The 26,521-nt window shown below is 37.3% G+C and overlaps 1 protein-coding gene across 2 annotated transcripts; it reads right to left on the minus strand.

Annotated features, from left to right (window-relative positions):
• Positions 1–10,374: 10,374 nt before the first annotated feature.
• Positions 10,375–26,260, minus strand: CLBA1 (clathrin binding box of aftiphilin containing 1). 2 transcript variants are annotated; one of them, XM_031953123.1, is made up of 7 exons: positions 25,970–26,260; positions 24,878–25,560; positions 23,312–23,460; positions 21,453–21,582; positions 18,427–18,543; positions 14,978–15,014; positions 11,600–11,683 (listed from the first exon to the last, which is right to left on the minus strand). In XM_031953123.1, exons 2-6 carry the CDS (start codon positions 25,337–25,339, stop codon positions 15,000–15,002), a joined length of 873 nt encoding a protein of 290 aa, XP_031808983.1. In that variant the 5' UTR covers positions 25,340–25,560; positions 25,970–26,260; the 3' UTR covers positions 11,600–11,683; positions 14,978–14,999. The 2 variants fall into 2 exon arrangements, with proteins under 2 accessions (XP_031808982.1, XP_031808983.1); XM_031953122.1 differs by lacking the exon at positions 14,978–15,014 and having other exon boundaries at positions 10,375–11,683; positions 25,970–26,258.
• Between the last annotated feature and the right edge of the window lie 261 nt (positions 26,261–26,521).

The raw sequence follows: 26,521 nt of genomic DNA on the forward strand, positions 1-26,521 counted from the left end.
GGCATAGACTTACATCTCACACCTCATACCAAAATAAGGTCAAAATGGATACATGATTTGGGCATAAAGGATGATACCATAAACAAATTAGGTGAAAAGGGGATAATTTTCCTATCAAATCTTTGGAGAAGGGAGAAATTTATGACCAAAGAAGAACTAGAGAAGATTATGAAAGGCAAAATGACTACATTAAATTAAAAATGTTTGTTGCACTAACAAAACCAACAAAAGTAAAATTAAAAGGGAGGTACAAAGCTGGGAAAAATCTTTTTAGATTTACAAAATCTGTAAAGATTTTTTATAGAGTATTTCTTGATAAAGGTTTCATTTCTAAAATATATAAAGAACTGTGTTAAATTTGTAAGAATACAAGTCATTCCCCAATTGATAAATTGTCAAAGGATATAAATGACAATTTTCAGATGAAATAAAAGCCATTTATAGTTATATGAAAAAATGCTCTAAATCACTATTGATTAGAGAAATACAAATTAAAACAATTCTGAGGTACCACCTCATACCTCTCAGATTGGCTAACATAACATGAAAAGATGATAAATGTTGAAGGGGTTGTGGAGAAACTGGGACACTAATGCATTGTTGGTGGAGTTGTAAAATGATCCACATTCTGGAGAGCAATCTGGAATTATGCCCAAAGGGCTATAAAACTGTGCATATCCTTTGACCCAGCAATGCCATTTCTGGGTCTGTCTCAAGAGGAAATCATAAAGGAGGGAAAAGAACCCACATGTACAAAAATGTTTTTAGCACCTCTTTTTGTGGTAGCAAAGAATTGGAAAATGAATATACCAGCTCTCAAGAACCAAGAGGAATTGATTCCAACACACCACTGAATCCAGGTAATCTAGTGCTTGTTTGGTATATAAGTGAACTACAACTTTCTGTTTTGTGAACTGAATTTTAGAACTTCTCAACATAGGGCTTTTTAAACTTTTTCTTGCAACCCCTTTTCACTGAGAAATTTTCATGCAACCCTATGTATATAGGTATATAAAATAGCTATACAAATCGAACATTTCCTGATAATAAATCATAATTTCATGACCCCCACACTCAATTATGAGACTCCATATTGAGTCACAAACCACACTTTAAAGGGATCTAGACTAATCTTAAAATCTTGTAAACTTGGTTTTATATAACTATACACCTATCTAGCTATACATATATTCACATGTATACACACACATATATACTTTTATATACTATCTTTATAATAGTCTTTAGATATAATTGTTTGCATTCCTCTGCTTCTTGTTGAGGTCTAGATTTGGGGTAAATGAGGTCTAGTGTCCCCAATAAAGGCATTTATTGGCCCGAAAGCTAGATTGATAAAAGAGGTTTATTATAGGCGAAGGTAGAGATAAGGAGGGCACCAGACAGAGGGTCCAGTGGACAGATAGTCCTGACATGGCTAGCATGTTTGGGACCTCTGCAAAGAGGGGGTCCCACCATGTCCCTTTTATAAGGGGAAATTTGGCTAGAGGGGTTTTTGGGTGTAGCCCCAAAGTTGGCTCAGATCCAGCTGGGGACTGGGACAGGTCTGGATCTTCTATTGGAATACAAAGGGACCAGGATTTGTGAGTTAAAGGGTAATTACATTAACTGGGGTGGGGGTGGGGAGAGAGTTGGAAATCACAAAGAAAGGAATCTTTCCCACATCACTTCTGAGGAAGTAAACCAATTTTCAGGTACTATTTTAACCTGTCTGGATTTTTTCAGGCATTTCAGGCATAATCCCCAGAAGATTTCCATAGTGTTGCATTCTTTAAGACACAGACAATATCTTCATTTGTAATAACAATATGCACTGCAACTATCAGTAATCCTGTATCAATATTCATAAAGTTATAGTATTTTTATTGATCCACAAGTATCTGTTACTAAAGAACATTGTATTAACTAGGGCAGTTAGGTAGTGATGAGGTTTAAATTTGGGGTACCCAAATGAAATTAGTGTTTCTGGTGGTCAGAGAGTTAAATGAGGTCTAATAGTGGGTTTGGGGTTCAGGGAATCAAATGAAGGGGTTTGTCTCCTCTGCCCCTTTGGATTCAGCACAAGCATAAGTTCTCTGTAAAGGAATTTACAGATCCAAAAACCTAGATTGATAAAAGAGGCTTATTATGGGGTGTTGGTGTTCTTTTTCCAAAACATAGCTAGGTGATAAAAGTTCAGATCTTTTATTGTGTCCTTCAATATAACCCGGTTAGCTCAGGCCTATCTCTCTGCTTGGTTCCAAGAGATCTTGCAGCTTTGTTCTTGGCTTCTGCCTCTGCTTTCTTCAGCCTCCAGCCAGCACCAAGTTGGAATATGCAGTGAATCTCTTGCCTCGAAGATAGGGCTTGTGGGCTTCCTCCCAGAGTGCTCCTCTGACCCCAGTCAATGTTCCCAAGAAAAACTGTCTTCAGCTCTAAGAGCTTCCTATATATATATGATCTCCTGAAGGCTAACTCCTCCTTCTGGAGAGAGAGGGATTCTGGGTTATCTCCCAGAGTGCTCTCTGGCCCTAAAGGAGATGTGAATTTGGATATCTCATACTAAGCCTGAAATCTCCCAAACATGTGAACTCCATTGAGTACTTAGATACTTATGAGCTCTGTAAAGGTGTGAACACAAGCATCGTTTCTATCAGTTGTACTTAGTACCTTCTTTCAAGTTCTGGCCCCAAATATCTCCTTCTAAGATCAAATCAATCATATTGAACCATGCCAAATTAGATAATTATTGTCTCTATCAACTCTAATGGCTTAAGAGTTGGTAAAGATTCCAACAATGGGGATTAGAAGTAAGGTTAAAGTCTGGTTAAGGAAATAGGTAAGGGTAAAGAGAAGATAGCACTGGAAACAGTATTCCAGTGGGCAGAGAGATTCTGGTTGTAAAGGGCACTGCCAAGGTCCATCTGCAAAAGTCTTGATTAATGGAAGCTCTTTATATTGTTTGTCTTGGTAGGGGTTGGGATACCCGAGCAGATCATTAGAATGGGGGTTGGGACCGCCCAAGTTGGCTCAGATCTGATGGGGACTGGGACAAGCCCAGATCTCCTATTAGAATTCAAAGGGGTGCTTTTGACCAGGATCTGTGAATCAAAGGTCCTGGCATCCTGGATTGATAATGCATCAGTCAAGAGGGGTTGGGAATTAGAAAGGAATAAATCAATCTGAAAGGAATAGTTTCTTAAAGGGACCACATTCCGCTTCAGTAGCACTAGGTGCTAGGCTTAGGGTCAGGAAACTCATTTTCTTGAGTTCATGTGTAGGGTTTTATTGATAAAGATACTGCAGTAATTTGCCATTTCTTTCTCCAGCTCATTTTTATAGATAAGGGAATTGAAGCAAACAAGGTTAAGTGACATGCTCAGGGTCAGAAAGCTAAATAGTATCTGAGGATGATTTGAACTCAGGAAGATGATTTTCCTGACTCCAGGTGCATCACTCAATCCACTTTCCCATATAACTGCCCATTAATAGGCCAGATATCTTGTCCTTTTTGCCTCCAACTGTCCAGTGGCATAACTGAAAATGAAGGTTAATTGCATCATCTGGGACTGAGACTCTGGCCCTAAGGGCAGCCGGAGACCCACTCTAGATTTGCATCACAAAAGGTCTTCTGGAGTCCCCCATTCTTTAATTTCTCTTTGAATCTCACAGCAGGTTTAGCATCTCTGTCTCTTTTCCCTACTGACCATCCTCTCTGTTCAGGTTTAGCTCAGAGCTCATGGCTCAGTCCCTCCCCAAATAGGAAGAAACAGCATTAAGTTTGGTTTCCTAGAAACTCATGCAATTATTACATTACAATGTCCTTTGCTTGCAGAGGTCTGTGTCCCAGACGTGGCTACATATGTTTTTTTTTTTTAGAAACAAAACAAGGAAAGAAACTGATGGAATAAGGTGTATGCACTAAAGAAACATTTTTATTTGCATTTGATAGGATGTATGGTTTACTTAATGAATTCTAAGATTTGACTAAAGAGTACTGAATCAATAACTTTTAGTAAAGTCTTAAAAATTAAGAAAAACCATCAGTCTTTTTGTATATTACTGATAAGAGAATTTTTTATTTCTTTTTATGAATCGTCATTATTTTGGACTTAGAGTCATTTCTCCTGATTAAGAGGTTGTTTGAACCTGGGCTGAAACTGGTTACATTCCTGAGAAAAGAAGCCAAAAGGAAGAGTCAGGGTTTCCCAAAGTAATTTAACTTGCTTTATTTGTGGAAGGATCCTACTGGCTCCAAATATTTGGTTATTCTTGTAATGTGAAAATCTCTCCTTTTAAATAGTTCATTGTAAATCTGAATCTTAACTTTTAATGTATAACTGAGTTTGTTTGGCTGGATCTGTTTTCTTAGAGGATGTATGAGATTATAATTCTGTTTGATGTCTATATGTGACTTTTACAAAATAAGAGAATGTATGATTGCTGTATTTCAAAACATTTCTCTGTCTCTAAGATAATTTTACTCTAAGAAAACTTTGTTAGACCTCTAATCAGAGCTCAGGATTATTTTTCTGAGTTCTAAGCTAGCATTATAAGCATTATAAAACCTAGATTTTAATTTTTTTGGAATCTCTGCAGTGTGATAATATTACTTGGCAGCAATTGCCTATCACATGAACTCAGTGAGAAAATTTCCTCTTGTAAGAAAACCCAGCAGAAACAGAAATATAAAAGCCCATTCAAAGTAACTACAGAATATATGAAATCTCTGAGAGTCCATATACCAGGAAACATTCATCTCCAAACTCCCTTGATACTTTGGAAAGAGCTCTTCCCTCTGACCCTCCCCCCATTATGAATTTTGCCTCTGTGTAGGGCACCTGTGCACAAAGTAAGAACCGGACTATTTCTCCTCTCCACCTGCAAACCATAAAATTAACTTATCAGTGACATGAAGCACCTGGTTTCTCTCACTTTTTTTACCTGCTTGCTCCTTGCTCTTTAATATCTTCCTGTTTTGGAATTTAGCCTGTTTTAATTGACATTACAGTTATAATAAACTGTACCCCTTGATTTGGAGATGGGTTTGAACCAAAAAATTCTTTTGAGACACCTTGCAACATCGGTCTGGTACCCCAAAATTATGAGGGTGCTCCCTCACCCCAATAGTATATAATATATACTATACTACATACTATAATTTGTCTCTGTATTTCTCTTTCTTTTTCCCCTCTCCCTCACTCTTTCCCTTTTCTTTTTTTTTTTTTTCCTCTTCTTTCCTCTCCTCCACAGCACTTTGAGCATGTGGTTCTTTGTACCTGATCTTAAGGGCAAAGGAATATCATGGACATGTTCAGGACTAGCTTTTGCCTTGTGAGCTTCAAAAGGTTCAAAGGTCCCGGAAGGCCTGAAAGTATAGAACTCCACTATCCACTGGAGCAGTTAATTGTGGTTATGGACACAGGCAGTGGCAGGAGAAAAAACCAGTAACAAGGGAAGCTTATGTATTAGAAATGGCAACCAAAGGGGAAGATTGTTAGCCCAGCTTAGTTATTATTTCACCAAAGTTGACTGGATAGTGTCAAGCTTAAGCAAAATGTAAACTAGCTAATGAGTAGCCTTTTAAGCTGCTTTATGTACTGATGACATTTAATCAAATCTATTTGTAAATTATTACTGGATTTTCTTTAAATCGTTCTATTAATGCATGCTGTGATTTTATATTTACCATATCTTTTTGGACAGAAATAAACTACCTGTCACATAACTGATTGATATTGTGCAATGGTTACCTTTTTTTTTTTTTTTTCCTATTGTCCCTTTTTGAGGAGGTCCTAAACAAAAGACACAAAATTTGCCCTTGGTAATGTATGATGAGGAGTTTAAAGAGCCAAATGATTTGAGAATGGGGAGTCTGACTGTTAATTAAATAAGACTTCCCCAGGACTGGACCTGGCCCAAACTATAATTAAATGCAGAACAGAGAAGGGTGAGTACCTTTACCTCTTTCAATTTTTTATGCCAAAATATGTATAACGTTCCCATGTACATGGAACTGATTTTTTTTTTCTTTTTGGGTATGCTTCTGGATGCACTCTACCATGAACTATTAAAATAAGGATAGTTTAGTTCTTTGTACACATTCTGCACTCTTGAGCTAAGTCACGAAAGCTCCAGAAATACTTGCTGGGGAGCACTCCAGTAAGCATAGCCCAATAAAACTCTTGAGAAAGCTCTGTTACTCTCTTCTGTCTTTCTGAAGGTGTATTCAACTATAAGTTGTGTCTTCCATACCTATTTCTAATAATCTGTTTTCTTTCTGTGTGTATTTCCTTTCTATCATGAATCTTATGTATATTTTTCTCTTTTCCCTGCCTCATTGATATGTGTGATTTAATACTATGAGTCTAGTTTTGGAATACAGATTCAGCCAATAAAGATAACCAGCAGAACCATTAGTTATTAAATTAGAGGAGAGGAGAAATTAAATAGTCACAATGATATTTAGAACAGAAAGGGTTATGGGCCATGCTCAGCAAGAAGTACCTTTTTCCCATGTTATAAAAGAGAAATAAAAAAAAAAAAGTTGTCCTTGGTACAATTTCACATCATGTTCTCTTGTTGCACAGGAAGAATTGGATTCAGAAGGTAAAAACTAACCTGGGAAGAAAAACAAAAATGCAAAGAGTTTACATTCATTTCCCAGTGTTCTTTCTTTGGGTGGAGCTGCTTCTGTCCATCATTGATCAATTGAAACTGAGTTAGATCTTCTCTTTGTTGAAGAAATCCACTTTCATCAGAATACATCTTCATACAGTATTGTTGTTGAAATATATAATGATCTCCTGGTTCTGCTCATTTCACTTAGCATCAGTTCATATAAGTCTCTCCAAGCCTCTCTGTATTCATTCTTCCCTTCTTGCTATTGTTCTTACAGAACAATAATATTCCATAACATTCATATACCACAGTTTACCCAACCGTTCTCCAATTGATGGGCATCCATTCATTTTCCAGTTTCTAGCCACTATAAACAGGGCTACCACAAACATTTTTGCACATGTGGGTCCCTTTCCCTTCTTTAGTATCTCTTTGGGATATAAGCCCAGTAGAAACTGCTGGATCAAAGGGTATTCACAATTTGATAACTTTTTGAGCATAGTTCCAAATTGCTCTCCAAAATGGCTGGATGTATTCACAATTCCACCAACAATGTATCAGTGTCCCTGTTTTCCCACATCCCCTCCAACATTCTGCATTATCTTTCCCTGTCATTTTAGCCAAGTGGGTGGTGGTATCTCAGAGTCGTCTTAATTTGCATTTCTCTGATTAATAATGACTTGGAGCATCTTTTCATATGGCTAGAAAGTTTCAATTTCTTTGTCTGAGAATTGTCTGTTCATATCCTTTGACCATTTATCAATTGGAGAATGGCTTGAATTCTTATAAATTAGAGTCAATTCTCTATATATTTTGGAAATGAGGCCTTTATCAGAACCTTTGACTGTAAAAATGTTTTTCCAGTTTATTGCTTCCCTTTTAATCTTGTCTGCATTAGTTTTGTTCGTGCAAAAACTTTTCAATTTGATATACACAAAATTTTCTATTTTGTGATCAATAATGATCTCTAGTTCTTCTTTGGCCATAAATTCCTTTCTCTTCCACAGGTCTGAGTGGTAAACTATCCTATATTCTTCTAATTTATTTATAATCTCATTCTTTATGCCTAGGTCATGAACCAATTTTGACCTTATCTTGGTGTATGGTGTTAAGTGTGGGTCAATGCCTAGTTTCTGCCATACTAATTTCCAATTTTCCCAGCAATTTTTGTCAAATAATGAGTTCTTATCCCAAAAACTGGGGTCTTTGGATTTGTCAAACATTAGATTATTAAAGTTATTGGCTGTTTTGTCCTTTGAACCTAACTTATTCCATTGAACAACTAATCTATTTCTTAGCCAATACCAGATGGTTTTGGCAACTGCTGCTTTATAATATAATTTTAGATCTGGTACAGCTAGGCCACCTTCATTTGATTTTTTTTTTTCATTAATTCCCTTGAAATTCTTGACCTTTTGTTTTTCCATATGAACTTTGTTGTTATTTTTTTCTAGGTCATTAAAATAGTTTTTGGGGAGTCTGATTGGTATAGCGCTAAATGAATAGATTAATTTAGGGAGTATTGTCATCTTTATTATATTTGCTTGCCCAATCCAAGGGCATTTAATATTTTTCCAGTTGGTTAGATCAGACTTAATTTGTGTGGAAAGTGCCCAAAGAGATTTTAAAGAAGGGAAAGGGACCTGTATGTGCAAGAATGTTTGTGGCAGCCCTCTTTGTAGTGGCCAGAAACTGGAAACTGAGTGGATGCCTATCAATTGAAGAATGGCTGAATAAATTGTGGTATATGAAGATTATGGAATATTACTGTTCTCTAAGAAATGACCAACAGAATGATTTCAGAAAGGTCTGGAGAGACTTACACGAACTGATGTTGAGTGAAATGAGCAGGACCAGAAGATCATTATTTACTTCAGCAATACTCTATGATGATCAATTCTGATGGATGTGGCCCACTTCAACAATGAGATGAACCAAATCAATTCCAATAGAGCAGGAATGAACTGAACCAGCTACACCCAGGGAAAGAATTCTGGGAGATGACTATGAACCACCACATAGAATTCCCAATCCCTTTATTTTTGTCTGCTTGCATTTTTTATTTCCTTCACAGGCTAATTGTACACTATTTCAAAGTCCAAACTGTTTGGACATGTATATATATATTGTATTTAACTTATACTTTAACATATTTAACATGTATTGGCCAACCTGCCATCTAGGGGAAGAGATGAGGGGAAGGAGGGAAAAAGTTGGAACAAAAGGATTTGGAACTGTCAATGCTGAAAAATTATCTATGCATATATTTGTAAATAAAAAGCTGTAATAATAATAAAAAAAAATAAATAGGAAAAACCAAAAAAAGCTTTTTCATTTTCAAAAGATATGCATGGATAATTTTTCAATATTAACCCTTGCAAAACCTTGTGTTCCAATTTTTTCCCCTCTTCTCTCCACCTTCTTCCCTAGATAGCAAATAATCCAATATATGTTAAACATGGTATAAAAATATGTTAAATCCAATATATGCATACATATTTATACAATTATCTTGCTGCACAAGAAAAATCAAACTGGAAACAAATGTAAGAAAATAAAATGCAAGCAAACAATTAAAAAGGAGTGAAATGCTGTTATTCCCATAGTCCTTTCTCTGGGGTATAGATAGTTCTCTTCATCACAAGATCACTGGAACTAGTTTGAATCATCTCATTGTTGAAGAGAGCCACATCTATCAAAGTTATAGTATAATCTTCTAGTTGCTGTATATGATGATCTCCTGGGTCTGCTCATTTGACTTAGCATCAGGTCTTATCTCTCCAAGTCTCTCTGAAGTCCTCCTGCTGATCATTTCTTATAGAACAATAATATTCCATAACATTCATATATTATAACTTATTCAGCCATCCTCCAACTGATGGGCATCCTCTCAATTTCCAGTTTCTTGCCACTACAAAAAGGACTGGCATTTATCTTCTGACTGTGATTACTTTATCCCTTTGAGCTTATCTGTTAAATGGGGCTATTAATACTTGTAATTCTTAGTTCATAAGGTGTTTTCCAAGATTCAAATAAGATTCCACTTGCAAATCCTAAAGTTCCAGGCAAATAAATGTTACATGTTGATATTCTAAATATGTGATGGTAAATATGAGACTGGCCCAATGACCAAAGAGTTGACATACTGTTGGAAAAATTAGAACTGAAATTTTATAAATGAAATCAGATGACAAAAGTTGAGTCTAACTAGAAGTGTTTACAGTTTCTCCAAATTGAAGAGCAAGTATTGATTTCATCATGCATGCAAAGGCCACAAGAAACATTTCATGGGATACTATCTTTTATCACAATACTCATGATGGGCATTTGCAAAACAGTCATGAATATAATTGAAATCTGTTACCTGTGTTACATGTAAACCCTGGGCCTCAAGTTTGCTCACTTGTAAAATGAGATTGGATTAGATGATCACTAAGATTTTTCAGCTCTATGATTTCCCTTATATAAAGAGGTCCCAATTCCAGAAGTAAATTGCCAAATGTCAGAGCTATAAATATGATCTCTATGGTCTCCTTTTATCTTTTATTAAAGTATGACTCTTTAATAGGCAAAGGATGTAAGATGTTTTCTGACTTCAAGTCCATTACAATATTCCCCAGACCAATCCCCTCAATTCTTAATACTCCCTTGCCCCATGACCCAGCTGTCTTAAAAACAAAATTCAAATAAGAATAGAGGTTTTTTTCCTTACTGCACACTTCATCTCTCATGAAAGAGAACAAAAGAACAATCAAGAAAGTTTATTCAGGGAACTTTATTTGATAAAATGTTACAAAAGTCAGTGTGGATTTGTTAGTTCATTTTTAATAGGGTTGATTTTTCAATGGAGACACGGAGAAAGTTTTCATTTGGATGTTCCATAAAACAAAGTGTAAAATGGAATAAAACTGTTGTCCACGAGTGCTGCTTTGTCAAGGTCAGCAGTTACTACATAGGAAAATGTCAAGTTATCCCAGGTTTAGTGCATAACACGCAGCACTGAGTTTTTATGTCCAAACAGAAGATTGAGGTGTCTCCAGAACGACCCTTAAAACAAATATTTTAGGGAAAAACAGCTTAAGTTATGATTAAGATACTTCAGTGAGATACCTTTAAGTTTTCAAAAATCTTTTAGTTAGAACATATTTTAAACCTATTATGTACAATATTTTAACATTTCAAACAAGCATCATAGCATTTAAGCAGACATCTCCACAGGGACATTATCCTGGCTTGGCCAATGTATGTCACCTGAAAATAAAGAAAATAACTATGCAAAATAGGCTGACACTGAAATATTCACATTTTGGGACATCTAGTCACAGTTTGAACCTTTCCTAAGAATGTTCAGTTCTACTAGTCATCAACAAAAGATCATCAAATGAGTCAGAACATTGGGGAGCTATTGGAAGAGCTGGTTTTGTCCCTCAGCTATCTGTGATCTTTAATCTCATGCTGCTACCATGAAATGAGGCCCAGAAGCAGGCTATCAAAGCCTGAATTTCCAATAGCTACCTAGGAGTAGGGATCTAGCAACTTTGTTAAAGAAATATATGACATCCCTAAGCTTTTTTTAAAATTGGCAGTGCATTCCTTTTCAAGATTTTGTCTGGGTATTTGTTGACTAGAAAACTAAAGCAAAATTTGTATAAGTTCTTTTTTGCTAGTGGCAAATTGGGGGTGGCCAGAAAATAATATTTAAAAATGAAGAGCAAGCTCTTCAAAGAAAAGTCCTGATTTTTATCCTTGACTAATTCATATGCAAACTGGTAGCCATAGGAAAATACAGCTAAGAATTTCTAGTTTATCATCTCAAAGATGTCTATGATTTCCAGTTTCCAGTACCAAATCAGTAGCAAAATGTAATATTTTCCTCAAAGATAAAAAGTATTTTTCTTTAGCAAACATCACTATTAAAAAATTTCATTTTTAGATTCCGGGCAGTAAAAAGTTTTTTCTTTCTTGGAATTGTTATGTATTGCATATTTCCACTGGAAGGAGTCTTCTTCAAAAACAAGTTGTACATAAACAGGCTGTTGTGTCGAGGAGCTGAGGATCCAGAGAGCTAAAAATGGAGGAAAGGTAGAATAGTAAATTTCAAAGCAAAGTAAAAGAAGGATTCAAAATTATAGTACTGATCAACATTTGTCAAATTAACATCATGCAGGGTATGTCTACTGAGTCCTGAAGTTAGCTTTTTTCTGATGGTGCTAAACTCCTATTTTACTTTAGCTATAGATTTCCTTCTTGAAAACTGGCAGGAAGTGGGGAAAGGGGGAGAGAAGAGAAAGGAAGAAAAAGGGAGAGGTTGTATTAGATGACCTTTTTTAAAAAAGTAGCATTTTACAATCAGTGACAACATAATTAACCAAAAGTATTTTCTTAAAAACCTACAAATTAAAAGATTGAATCCTTTTCCCTATATCCTATTTTTGTCACCTGGACTCCAGGTTTGATATCATTACTCACTGCTAGGCTAAGGCTGTGGAAGGCAGAAGTACACAGTAGAAAATTTATATATATATATTTACCAGTCTATTATTTGAGCTGGAAAGAACTGTTCTAAGTCTCTACTTTCCTCTGAAGTTTTTCAAGGTGAGCCACTCTGCTGAGGAAATTTGTGAATGGTACTGTCAGTCTTGCCTTTTCCCCATTTTTAATTCCTTGTTAAATTTCATTTAGCTTAGAAGTAAAGGGAAAGAGAAGGAAAAGAAGTTGAAGAGAAAGAATAATAAAGAATTCCAAAGATTAAAATCTGAGAGGAATGGAGACTAATAAGAATCTAAGCTAAAGGACTCTAGCTGAATAAGAAGGAAAAAGAAAATGATTTAAACTGGAGGAGGATTTGATCTATAAGAAAAGGAAAGCAAAGACTCAAGGAGAAGGAAGAGAGGAGATGGAAAGGGAAGTTGGTAAGTTAAAGTAGATGAGTGGGTCTGTCATAATGTTAAGAAGAGGAGAGTTAATAATTCTGAAGACCTCCCCAGGCAGCTGCAATAAAAGACGTCAGCCAGAAATCCAGAAAGTATTGATAATATGACTTCTTGAAAATATAGAAAACAAATAGTGATTTGTATAGAGTCTGTGGTTGATATTCATCGTTCTTCCATGCCAAGTGACTTACCTGCTTTTGAATCAGATGCCATGCATTTCAGGTATGGGCAACAGTTTATCTCAAGGGCAAGATAGGGGAAAGAGAATGCTGGATTTAAGCAACAGCCATAGGACAGTTTGGCTGGAATAGGATGTGTGACCAGATGAGATGTGAGAAAAGACCAGAGTTAAGAGTTTGGAACACTTTAAATGCAAGGCAGAGGAGTTTGTATTGCATCCTGCAGGCAGGTGCTTTCCAACAATTATTTTTGTCAGCTGTATAGAAGATGGATTGCATAGGGGAGTAACTGGAAGCAGAAAACACAGTAAAAGCTAACTATAACAGTCCTAGGCAAAACCCTCAAACTAGGGTACTGACCATGTAGGTGAAAAAGATTATAAAAATTTTTTTTTTTAATTCTGAGAAAGATAGGAATTTGCAAGAATTAACAAGGCAAGTGATTAGATATGGAAGAATGGTGAAGAGGAAAGAGTGGAAAGGGATGACTGAGACTGTGAACCTGAATGACTTGAAGAATGCTGTACTTGATAGAAAGAGGGAAGCTTGCAGGAAGGGTGTGAGTGTTCTTTAGACCTGGTGAATCTGAGATGACAAAACTTCCAGTTACAAAATGTCTAGCATGGAATTGACAGTTTAAGATACATAAAGATGGGATGTTTAGATTTGAGAGTCATTCTGTTTAAGGTGATAAATGAAATCATGAGAGTATAAAGTCATCAAGAAGAAAGAGGACCTCGAATATAATGTTAACACATCTGCTTAGATGATCCACCAAAAGAGGAGTCACAAGAAGACAGTGTCACTAGAGCAAAGGGAGCCAAGCAAAGCCAAGCAAAGGGAGGGGAAAATGTCAGTGAGAAAAACTGAAGGGAGGCCAAGTAAGATAAAGAATTAGAAAAGACTATAATTTCTAAAAGTTAATAGATTATTGTTGATAATATTGGAGAGAGCAAATTTACTCAAGTGACTGGGTCAGAAGCCTGGTTTCCAAGGTGTTGAGCGATTGGAAGGTGAGCAAGTGAAGGTTACCAAGTTTTTTTCTTTTGTTTTGTTTTGTTTTGTTTTTTTTTTTTAAAGAAATTTACCTGTAAAAGAGAAAAGAGAAAGAGGATGATAGATTGAAGATAATGGTAGGGTTTAATGAAAGATTTTTTTTTTTTTTTTTAAGATTGGGGAAGACCTAGACAGGTTTATAGGGGGTAGAGCAGAAAAACCTAACATATCAAGACTGACTGAGGATAAGAGGAAAAGGGAAAGATCAAAAAGTGCAAGTGCCTGGAGAAATAGGATCAAGGGCATAAATAAAGGGATTGGCTTTGGTAAGAAGAATCACTTTAAATATTGAAGCACAGGAGGAGAGAGTAGGAATTGTTCACGAAGATTGCCTTGATTTTTCTCAAAGTAGGAGTCAAGTCTTTTGCTCAAAGTTTCTTAAAGAATATAGTGTGTATGTGTGTATTTGTGGGATGGTGGGTGGAGTAAGAGAGTAGGTGCAATGGTTGAAGAAAAGAGAAAGTTTGGAATAGCACTTGATTAAGGTAGTATGAGATTTGAGACAGTACAGAACATAGACACTGATTTCCTGCCCAATGCCAAGATTCTCACAATTGGTCATCCATTTTATGCATGAATACTTTTGGTGACAGGAAACTCACTATTTCACAAATTAGCCAACTCTTCTGTCAGATAGCTAGCTGTTAGAACATTTGTCTTTATATTGAGGCAAAAATCTTTCCTCCTTCCTTACTCCTCCACTTTTTATCCTTTAGTGCCAGAAAGAAGGGATTTATAAGCTTCCCTTATAGTATATTTTCTAAGCACAATCTGTTTTCTATGGCTGATATCAGGGGTTTAGGGAAAGGATAGGCATTAGTGAAAAGTAACAGTTATATGAAGGAGGAGGTTGAGCTAAGTCTGGCAGAGCATAATGAAGCAAAACTTAGGCAATTCAGGTGGATTTTAAGGCCATGCTACCATGAGAGAAAAAGTAATGTATAAAAGATTGGAGCTATGAGCTTAGCAGGTGGAGAAAGGACACAGGGGAACTTTGGTGATCACTGGCAATCCAGCTAGCATAAAAGGAACGTATAACATCACCTACACCTGTCAGTAATCAATAAAGGCTCATTCGTGGTCAATAAGGTGCAGCCAATTTAAAGCTAAAGGTAAAGCAGATTCCTTTTATTACATTTTTGTAGCCAAGCAATGCAGACTGTTACCATGAATAGAATTGCAAAAACTTACGGTGTGTAGTGGGTGTAAATGCTCAGGGTTCACTCTTCTATGAAACACAGACAAAAGGGCAAAATGGAGCAAATAAAGCATCAGTATCACAGGAATTAGATTTGGAAAGTATCATCAGAGAATGCATCACCCTCAATTTGTAGATCAAGAAAAGAAGTCCTTGAGAAGGCAATTAGCTTGTTCCAGTTACAAAGTGAGGTTTGACTCTAGGGCACCTGATTCTATACTCAGGTTCCTTTGAGTGGTAAGAAATTTGGCTTGTTGAAAAGAGGTTTGGAATCTGGATATATGAGTTAAACTATCAGCTTCAAAATTTATTAGTCATGTGATTTTGGGCAAGCCACTGTTCCTGGGCCTCTTGTTTCCTCATCTTCCAACACCTATTTCTAGGATTGCTATGAGGAAAATGCTTGTAAACCTTAAGAGTATGAGTTATTAATATTATTATTATTACTGTTATCTATTCAAATCTATTCAAATACTGTATCTATTCAAACTTGCCAGTTTCAGAGAATTCACTAAAATAAGTCTTATGGAAAGGAATGTATAATGGACCAGACCTTGGCATGATAAATATAAACTCTGAGGATTTGTCTAAGGTTCTACCAAGGGTCTGTTTTATATTTTCTTTTGTTTTTAAGACTAAAATGGACCATCTCTCAGAACTTCACAATGATTAAAAAAAATTGTCAAGTACCCAAACACTAAATAAATGAATATCATATAAATGTAGATAAATATTGTAATTCCCTAGGGTGGTGTCTTTGATTCTAGGAATGACTAAGTTAGGCTGAATAATTCTGATCTTTTCAAGGTAATGAGAACCTATACTTCCCCTCCCCTCCCCTCCCCTCCCCGTTTTTTCCTGAGGGTGAGGGAAGAGTAGAGAAATGGAAGTTATTTGAGGATTTTAGTTTATGTTGTTTAAGTAACCTAGTTGTACTGATACAAGTCCCTCCAAATCAGAGACTTCTTTGATTGTCTTAAGAGTAAAATTGAGGTCAGAAGTTCAGAAATTAAGACCAACAAACTCTACCTATAGAGAGTACGGGATGCAAATTTGCTCTTATTTAGGGAAGTAGACATTAAGGTATCCATCATGAAGATAGGTCTTAGGAACCCTAATTAAAGGTTAATTTTTTAAAAATGTGTCATTCAATCTGGGAGTAAACATTTTTTTAACTGTATATCTTTAATATTCAGTTGATTGAACAATGGAACAGAGTATTTCCTAGGCTTATATACCTTTAAGCGGGCAGTAATCTGTCTTGAATAGTTGAACATTCATTTTTCTAAATGCAAAGGGCTACAGCACATAACCTCCTTTCTAGGTTTCTTAATTCTGTGAAGGCAATTCTGATTAGGGAAATGAGCATTTAGCTTAAATACACTTAATTACCTCAGTTTGATATGTTATTTGAATATTTATTTATCTTCCTCCTTGATAATACATGGTTACAGTCTAGTATAAATAGAGGATGAAAGGCAAAGGGAAGTTTGAGTGCCAGGAAAAACTACCTGAATATAGTGGTAGCGGTGGAAGAGGCTCTGGGGAAGATCTATGAAACCAAGTATTCTTGGAGAATCCTTGTGTCTCAGGAAGATAAAAGGTTGGAATTCAATATTCAGGGAAGGTTTAGTAAGTAGAGGTTTAGTAAATAGTGAAAGCTTTGAGACAAGTAGGTCCCCTATACTAGGTTCCAAGAAAAGCTGGCAATCTAGGAAGCTAATTGAGCATCAATGAGGTTTAAAATAGAGGTTTAAATCCTTATACACATCACATGTTATCATGGGGAAGAAAGAAGAAGTTTGTTCCTTGTGCTCCTCACCCCCATCCCAGAATAATGGCTAAGAAGTTATCAGAAGACAGATATCAGCTCAAGGAAAAAACTTATTGCCTGCCCTTAACCACCATGTGTCTCTATTTAGAAAGAGCCAAAGGTAATATGAGGCTCTTTTTGCCTCCTCACTGTGGTGAGTGTTTTGCACTGGCTTAACTCTCTGAAAGCTGTGACAAAATCTTTAATTTTGTCCATTTACCAAGTTAATGGTTTGTATAAACAGGCTGGGTTAGAGCTGCTAATCATAAATAGGATTATTGACAGTATCTTCTCACATCGATCCTTTCTTCAAATTTGGTTTTTCACTTTTTCCATTTTGTAACCAATTGATGTACTGACTGTAAAGAGAGTGAATTCCCAGAATGGTTTCCATGTGAGATAATTGTGTAAAAGACACTATTGAGAATACCAGTGACTAGAAAAGGTGGTGGATCACCTGGAAGAATTGATGGGCAGCTTGAATGGCATGCTTATATCTCCAGAGCAGAATCATAATTAATAATTAAAAGTGTTCAAAGTAAATTCAGCTTAGATTAGGGGTGATAGAAAAGTTGCAATGGACAGGCCGCTCTGGTTGAGTGCAGTGAAGTGGAAAGGGGAGAAGAAAGCCCATGGTGAAATTCTACATTCATACTGGTCAATTCTTGGGAAAGGGCAGATAGAGAGAGAGACAAAGAGGGAGAGGGGGAGGAGGGATGGAGAGAGGAAAAGAGACAGATTAGGGAGAGGAGGGAGAGACAGAGAGAGAAAGAAAGTACAAGGGAAAAAATGAACCAGGGAAGGGGCACATGAGGGTAAGGAGAAGGGTAGAACTTCACAGGGCAATTCTTCCTGGCAAGGAAGAAGAGAGAACTGTCTTGGTGATGACAGAGGGATGTATAGAAAACAGTACACTCTAGCTGGATGTAGCTGCTGGACAATTCCTGGGAGGAAGCAGCAATCACAAATTAATGGGAAAAGCAAGATTGTTTTTAGGATAGTAATTTCTGGTTCAGGGGTTCTGATTCACTTTTTTTGTGTACTTGCAACAGGTACCCCTAGGGAGGAGGGTAGCAGGTTGAAAGCATGGCAGTAGGAGAGGTTCATCATGAAAGAAGGCAGGCTCTAGCAAAAAGATGGCGCTACACAGCCTACAGTGAATATCAAGGCACTGGAAATAGTAAGTAGGAAAGAGCCTCCTATTCCATTTTGAGGCCGTGGGGTCAAAGCCTTGATTATTCCATCACATCCTAGTTATATGGGTTCTGTCCTTGGAAATCTAAAAATAATAAAAGGAGAGTATGCCACATAAAGAGATAATGAAGAACATGAGATAACATGGACAAGAATTGCACAGGATGAAAGCACATGGAAGGAAGAGCGTGATCTGTGTCAAAGAAATATTCATAGTGAGGAAATCACTGTTCTGGGAGACTCTCCTAAAAAATCAAAACTATCCAACAGTGGAATGGTCTGCAGATGATGAATTTCAAGGTCCTGAAAGTTTATACAGAGGCTGGATAACTACTAGTTGAAGATATTGTAGCAGGAATTTTTGCTTCATGTTGGAATAAATGACCATTAAGGTCACTTTCATCTCTGAGATTTAATACTTCTATTGACTCTTACCTTGGTTTGAATTAGTGCCTTGCAATTATTAAGACTAAAGCCATTTACTTCTGTTAACTCTTCGGTCTCTTTCAGATTAGAATCTTCCAGAACATGATTACTACTTCCGGAAAGATCCTGAGAAAATAAAATCATCAAATAGCTAATCAGTAACTTGAATTGTATGTTTGCTTTATTAATTAAATTAGAATTTATTAAATATTAAAATTAAATAGTATATATTCATGGAACACTTTAAGGTTACAAAGTGCTTTATAGTCATTATCTCACTTGAACATCACAATTCATTTATTAACAATCCCATTTTAGAGAAAAGGAAACATTCAGAAAGCTTAAGTGACTTTCACAGAGTCACACAATAAGTATTCAAGGTGAGATTTGAACCAGGTCTTTCTTGGAACCAGGACCAGTTCTTGGTCACTCATTATTTCCAGTTAACTATTCTATCTACAATTCTTATCACCCAATCAACAACACTTATTAATTAAGTAAATTCTATGTGCCAGGCACTGGGCTAAGTTCTGGGGCATTGAGAAATGGACCAATTTCCCTTCTGTTCTAAAGGTTAATTCTTGTTGAGGATCATAAATATTCAAGCAATCATTTAATGCACATTTACTGTGTGATATGTCTTCTTTACAGAGTTGAAAAAAATTAAAGCAAAAATAAACTAGTGGTGGTAATAATTATGCATGTGAAAATCTGTACATTTTATAACATTCTGAGAACTACAGTTAGGTACTAAACGTGCCTGAGGACCCAAAATTATATTTTAAGGAGGTTAAAATGGATGGTAGTATTTAAAAGTGGCCCTTAATTTATGCCATTTTAATCTGTAGCAAATTACAATAGTTTGCCATTTACATAGTGCTTTAAGATACTGCAAAAAATATACATTTATTTAGTTTTGTTATGGTGAGTATTTTAAAAACAAATTTGTTCTAACTCAACTGATATATTAGGAAACATTTTGAACATAATTCAAATTTCAAGCTTGCTTCTTTTCAATTTCTTCCTGGAGAGTGAGAATTTAGAAAATTGTACTCTTTGACAATAACCATCAAATTACAACTTTTCTGCCATTTGCAAATTTTAGGCTTTTGTCAAATCAAAATGCTGTAATTATTTTGTATTTCTTGGTGCAGAGGGAACTCTAGGTGGAGGAGAGCTGGTTCACACTACTGCCACCTCTTCCAACCCTGAAATTTCAACCTGAACAATATGTGTCTGGTAGCAGCTTGAGGCCACATTTGTAACCTCCATTTACTCTAATATTCGTTTATTTCTTAACTATTACATGTATACAACTTGGCTATCGATTTTTATTTGATTATCTTTTTTTTTTTTTTTTTTAAAGGGTCACTGACAAGGTTTCTGAGAATTTGTGCATCTTTGCACAGTGAGCTATATATATATTCTTTGCATATATTGAGCTATTTGCATAGTGCAGAGCTTTTTGGATTGGGAACTCATATCTTATTATAGCAGAACTGAGTGTTCTTTGATCCTTATTAAGAACCCTGTAAAACAGCTGCTTGTATTATCTTCCTTTTATAGATGAAGAAACTGAGGCTCAGAGAAATTGTAACAACCAAGGTTATACAAAATAATTTTAGAAGTTAGACTTTTCTATACTGGCATTTTCTAGTCTATTTAATAAAATATAATTCATCTGTTATCAATTAGAAATTCTTATATTCTCTTTCAGGTAATCTACAATGATACCAGAGAAAATATAAGTCTATAAGAAAACATGAAAATCTATACTTGCTAGACTGATTTCATTTTATGGTACTTTGAACTTTTAAAAAATGTTTTCAAATCTACTATTTCATTTAAGTATCAATAAGGTTTATTGTAGGTAGGACAAGTGTTATTCTTAGTGACAGATGAGAAAACTAAGATACAGACAAATTCAATAATTTGGACATGGTCAAATGGAAAGCCAGGGCTTGACTAGAAACTGAGTGTCCTGACTCCCAGATCACAGTTCCTTTCATTAGAATATTTTAATTTCATTAAACTTGGAAGGAGGTAGGGGGGTGGGCAAGGGCTGGGTTGCTATCTCACTCCTGCAGGGGTCCTCAAACTTTTTAAATAGGGGGTCAGTTCACTGTCCCTCAGACTGTTGGAAGGGCCGGACTATAGTAAAAACAAAAACTTTGTTTTGTGGGCCTTTAAATAAAGAAACTTCATAGCCCTGGGTGAGGGGGATAAACGTCCTTAGCTGCTGCATCTGGCCCTTGGGCCGTAGCTTGAGGACCCTTGCCTAAGAGACTGCTTTTTATGAAAGTGTCCATTATAAGGCTTAATTAATGAGCTCCCCAAGACTATGAAAATTAATGTCTGATTAAATTCTACATAGAGAAGTTGCCCCCTAGAATATCAGAATGACTGCTTTAGACACTTAGTAGTTGTGAATAGGCAAGTCACTTAACTTGACAGGTTCCTCATTTGTAAAATGGGAACACACTCCAATATCTTTGCCAAGAAAAGCCTATGGACAAAGTCCATGGGGGTCATGTAAGAGTTGGACATGACAATGATTGAACAAATCCCCAGCACTTAGTACATATTGTAGGCCCTTAATAAATTTACTGAACTAATAGACAATTTCTCAGGAATACTATATATAGAAGGTTTGTAAAAACAAATTGTTTTAGAAATAGTTTTGTTTCTTCCTAATTCAATGCTTGTACCTAAAATCTCTATATTTAAAACAGTACAGCTGAGTTTGAGCCAATCTGAACAGGTGGCTAATAGGTAGTAATGAGGCTAAAAATGGGAGATCTGATTCCTTACAGACCAATTAACTTTACATAGAGAAAGAAACTCTGCCTCTTGGCAACAGATTGCACCTCTAATCCCTCACCAAAATTTTGACCAATGTGTGTCACAAGTGGCAATGATAACTAGAGCAAAGTATGCCGACTATAACCCCATTCTCCTCACTCGGAAAAACAATACAAAGTTTTGATGGTGGGTCAGTGACTTCATGTTAGTTAAAAGTGTATTAAATACTTTACTTTTTGAGCAGCATCTATTCCAAGAACAAGTAAGAAATTGTCTTGGCAATGAGATTTACTCCAGAGGCATTTTGAAGTAGATGTGCCATCTTCATCTTGGAGAATCCTCCAGAGTTTTCGGGACTCAGAACTGGAAAACAAATGTAATCACTCAAATGTAATCCAGAAAGCCTTCAGACTAAATCCCTGAATACCCAATAAAGAAACAGATTTTCTTTGTTAGAAGAGACCTTTGAAATCACAAAGTCCAAACCCTGCATTTTACAAACGGCACAATTGAGGCCCAGAGTTTGTCTAAGGTGTCACAAATTGTTAAGGAGCAGTTGTAGCAGGATGTGAACTCCAAGGCTTATGACTCCAAATTCAGCATCTTTCCACTATACCAAGTTCTAAACTGGTCATTTGCATAGCTCTATTCAACCAGTGGGTGGTCTGCTAAAACTTCTAGGAGTCAGCTAGCATTAAAAAAAAATAGAAACCACCTGAGCTTGTACCTAATGTTTCATACTATTGTAATTTTCCATATTTATTCTACTTTATCACTATCTGACAAAAGAATCAGCCTCTACTTTCCCTTCAATGTTAATCCTGAAAATTCTTTCACCATTATCTCCCCAAATCATCTAGTATTTGCTGGAAGTGTCTTTTTAGAAATAGCTCAGGATTTAATACACGCCTATTTGAGTTCTGCCCATCTGTGTACAATGAATAACGTAATGGTTATAAAATACCTGATAATGCCACTACCAAGGTACTTCAAAGCCATTGCAACTATTTGCATTCATCTCAACCTCCCCCTCCCCCATTCTTATCCCTTCCTACCTCCAGGACATACTGGGCCTGGGATTTAGCAGTAGTTGCTGTTACTCTGGTCAGGACTGGATCTGACCTTAAATGGTATCAGATTTAAAGCGCCTTAAGACATCTGGTAAATAGCTTTAAGATTTTGATCTAGCTTTTCAACAAGATTATGGGAAATCTGTTCTAGCAGACCAAAGAAAGGTGAAAAAGCTAAATTAACCTGCTTTGACCTGAACTGGTCCTGAGACTACTTGATCCAACTTTATTGCTATTATATAATCAAATCCATCCTAGTGAAATCTATAAAGTTTGTCTTACCAAATGCTAATATGCATAGGAATAAACTACCTACAAACTTTGAGAGTTCACCAACGTGACTTAGCATTAATAGGATTTTATGCATCAGATGCAATACCTGCAGTTTAGATGCAAAACAAACAAAAAAAAAACTCTCCAAAGGCAGACAAGGTTGACAAAAGTCATTCTGGTAAGCTAAAAAGCATTTTTTAGCTCTCTTTTGCCTACAGAAAAGATAGCTCTTTTATATTATATAGTAAATATATTATTTATTTAGATTCAATATTTAGATACAAATAAGAATGAAATCAACAAGTATTTGTCAAATGCCTATTCTGTACAAGTGAGGTCATTAACTAGACATCTTGTGGTTTAACTAAGAGTTTGTGGCCTCCTTTTCTTTATTGCTAAAAATCTTCCCCCCAGATCTTCTAAGAAAATTTTTATTCCCTATTAACTTACTAGATAGTAGGGTTGTACATTGGAGACTACTGGACAGCAGGAGCTGTTATAGATTACAGATAATCTTTGCTTAATAAATTTCTTAGAACTGAAATAAGTTATAGATTTACATTTTCTACTCTATCCCTGGCACCAGCTATACTTAAATGGAAGGAAAGAATCACCTGACTCTCTGAATGGAGTAAGGAATAGAAAAAGCTTCAAAATAATTTTCAAACTTTTTATAAATTTCATTTTTTCTACTTTTCTTGCTAAAAATACATTGTATAAGTTAAGTTAAATGTTTAATTTTAAATTACCAAAAATGCTTCTTTACAGGTTTGCTGCTAGTATTTTCTTCATTACATTTTTCTAGAAAATGGTGTAAGGTGCAAATATCCTCAGTCATTTGTTGTACTGGTACTTCTTGAAAGACAAGCTTAAAAATATCCTCATAGCTGAGATTGGCCTGAAAAAAAAATTCAAAAATCAAACCAGAGTCTTTTTAAGGGAAAAAAAAAAAAACCAACCCAAAAGCATGCCAAGATATAAACACATTATTTCTGCTACTAATTATTCTCCTAAATTGTAAAATTTTGGTTTAAAATTTTATGTATTCACATAAAATTACTATTAAGCATTTTAAGTATCAAAATCCAAGTTAAAAGTATTTTATCAGCAAACTCAGAGAACCCAGTTCACTTCACAGAACTCTACACCAAGGAGAGAACAGAATAGGTTTCCTTTCTCACTTAAAAAAAAAGCTGTATCTTACACTTTCCCCTTCTTTCATTAGAAAGTGAAGAAATGATTGGTAGAGAAGAGAAAGAGAAAAAAGGAGAAATTAAAGTCAGTGGAGGGTATATAGAAAGCAAAGATCAGGTATAGTCAAGATTAAAAAGAGTAAAGAAAAGAAAAGGAGAAGGATTAAGGAGCAAAATTTAATTTAGGAACAAAAAGGCAAGAGGTTTTCAAAGGTAAAGGTAAAGAAATATCAGTTAAGGAATGACTTCCATGAGCTCATGCAAAGTGAAATGTACTGTGTACAAAGTAACAGCAACCTTGTAAGATGATAAGCTAGGAATGACTTTGCTATTCTCAGCAATACAATATTTAAGACGACTCTGAAGGAGTTAGAATGAAAAATATCCATACACAGAGAAAGAACTGAGTATGTTTACATATGGATTGAAGTATACTTTTTTAAATTTTATTTTTCTTGAGGGTTTTTTGGGGGCAGGAAATTAATTTTTTTCACAATGACTTTTATGGAAATGTTTTAAATAAATTCACATGTGCCTTTTCAATGAGATAGATAGGGATGGAAGGAAGAGAATCTGAAGCTTTAAGTTATAAAAACAAATGTCAAAAATTGTTTTACACGTAACTGGGGAAAATAAATATGAAATAAAAAATTAAATAAAAACCAAAAAAGAATAGCAAAAAAAGAAAAAAAAGAAGAAAGAAAAGAAGAAAGAAAGGATAAGTTGGACATCAAAAAAAGTGGGTAGTTCACATGTGAAAATATTTTGGCTTTTTTTTTTTAAATAGTTCATCATTGTCTTTATCATTAAATTCAATTTTACCTTGGCTAACAGAAGGACTATTAAAAATTCCTAATATCAGTGCTTTTTTCTACAGAGATTTTCAAAGTTATCAATGAAAAGAGGGAACTTAAGAGATTCAACAACTATTTATCCGGCAGAAGCCGGTAGCTTTAAAAAAACAACACAAAAGCTCAGAGCAGAAGGTGATTTTGACCTCCCTCGGAGAATCAGAGTCTCCTCCGCAGCATCCCAAGCAAAAGTCGCCCAATTTCTGCTCGAGTAGTTCCGATTTGCAGCACGCAGCCTTTCGTAATAATGAACAAAGTTGGAAACCGATACCTTACTAGGTGAAACAGCAGCAGTTTCCCTCCTACTATCAAACTGCAGACTGCCACAAGAGCTTGCGGCACATCCATTCAAGTCTGGGTCGCTTTCTCGCGTCCCGGGGGCTGCCCATCGCTCTAGAATGTCCAGAGTGTTGAAAGTGTCCGACTTGTCCGAAGTCTCGCTGAAGCCCTCGAAGTCCCCCCAGGAGTTGTTGTGTTCCACGGGGCCCAAGCTGCAACCGTCAGACCCTTCGGGTTGCCAGGCAGCCCCGAAGGCAGCATTTCTGGCTTGGCTTTCCAACCGCGGAGCGCCCCCGTCCCAGTCCCTGCTCCCGGGGACATAATTCCCCTCGTTGTCTTTGAGGGGCTCGCTGCCTGAAGCTCTTTCCACCGCCTCCACGAGGTCACCAAGGGAGGCCCCACTGGCCTTCTCCAGTCCTCGGGAATTTTTGGTCTCGGGGCGCTGATCCTGCATTTTCAGCAGGGAGATTTTTCAGGGGAAATTAAAACAACAAAAAACACCGACTCGTGTCAAAGAACCGAGAGAGGTGCCCGGGCCGAGGGGCCATTCACTTCTTCCTTTGCCTCGAAGGAAGGAGACGCCGCTGGCGCGGCAAGGTTGCTGCCCACCTCGGGGAACTCGGCCTTTCCATTCAGGGACCTGTCCGGGGGTGCGCGTCCAAGCTGGGCACAAAGCTGGCAAAGGAAGCGAACGCCGAGTGAGACAGGGCGTACACGGCCACGGCGGGGCTGGGTGGGTGGGTGGGGGGCTGCCGGGCAGTGGGGGCAACCCTGGGGAGGGGGAGGGGGAGGGGAAGACAAATGGGAGCGGGATGCTGGAGAGAGGAGCCCTTTCTTTTAGATTTAGATCTTAACCACTCCAGAGCCCAGAATTCGAATCTTTTTTCGGGGACTGCCTGTGTGCCCTTGGGCAAGTCCTTTCCTCGCCCCAGGGCCTCAGTTTCCCCCACGGTAAAACAAGGGGGCTGCCGGCGGGGAGGCGCTGGGGAGAGGAAGGAGAAAGGGACCCCGCACGACCCCCTAGGCGCTGAGCCTCCTGGGTCCCGCGCCCCCGCGTCAACGGTCCCCAACGGCCGTTACTAACCGTCGCCGGTTGCGCCGTCGCTCCGGGTCCGCCAGCAGCCCTGCCAAGGAGAGAGCCGGGCCGGGGAGAGCCGGGCCGGGGAGGGCCGGGCCGGGCCGGGCCGGGGCTGGCTGGAATGGATGCTCGCTGGCCGGCCCCCGCGCCCGCTGCCCCGGAGATGGAGCGCGGCCGCCCCGCGGACTCCCCGGCCCGGCCGGCTGGCGGTGACAGGCGCGGTCCCAGCTCCGGGTGACGTCACGCCGCCACCCCGCCCTCACCGACAGGGTGCTTACGTCAGCGGGTCCACCGGAGGGCGAGGGTATTGGGAGGGAGGGGGAGAAAGGAGACTGCGCCTGCGAGTGTGTTACGTCTTTCACGTTTTCGTCTCTGGGCAGCTTCTCTTTTTTCCTTTTCTCACGTTATAGGCTCTAGGGAGCTCTCACTTTGAGCAGCGAAGCAGTATTTGGTTAGCACTTTATAAGGGCATATATTAAATTCATTTGATCTTCACAATAACCTTGTGAGGAAGGTACTATTTTCCTAAAGAAGGAACATGGTGAAAGGCTAAGTGAT

Source organism: Sarcophilus harrisii, chromosome 2 (genome assembly GCF_902635505.1).
Source record: "Sarcophilus harrisii chromosome 2, mSarHar1.11, whole genome shotgun sequence".
NCBI lineage: Eukaryota > Metazoa > Chordata > Mammalia > Dasyuromorphia > Dasyuridae > Sarcophilus > Sarcophilus harrisii.

What these genes read in the sequence shown, in the direction of transcription:
- CLBA1 (XM_031953122.1), bottom strand. Translation starts at nt 25,339, where the DNA reads ATGCAGGATCAGCGCCCCGAGACCAAAAATTCCCGAGGACTGGAGAAG. An exon ending in CCTGTAAAGAAGCATTTTTG is followed by an intron (nt 21,583 to 23,311) that starts GTAATTTAAAAT and finishes TTTGTTTTCCAG; the next exon opens with TTCTGAGTCCCGAAAACTCT. An exon ending in GAATAGATGCTGCTCAAAAA is followed by an intron (nt 18,544 to 21,452) that starts GTAAAGTATTTA and finishes TTATTTTCTCAG; the next exon opens with GATCTTTCCGGAAGTAGTAA.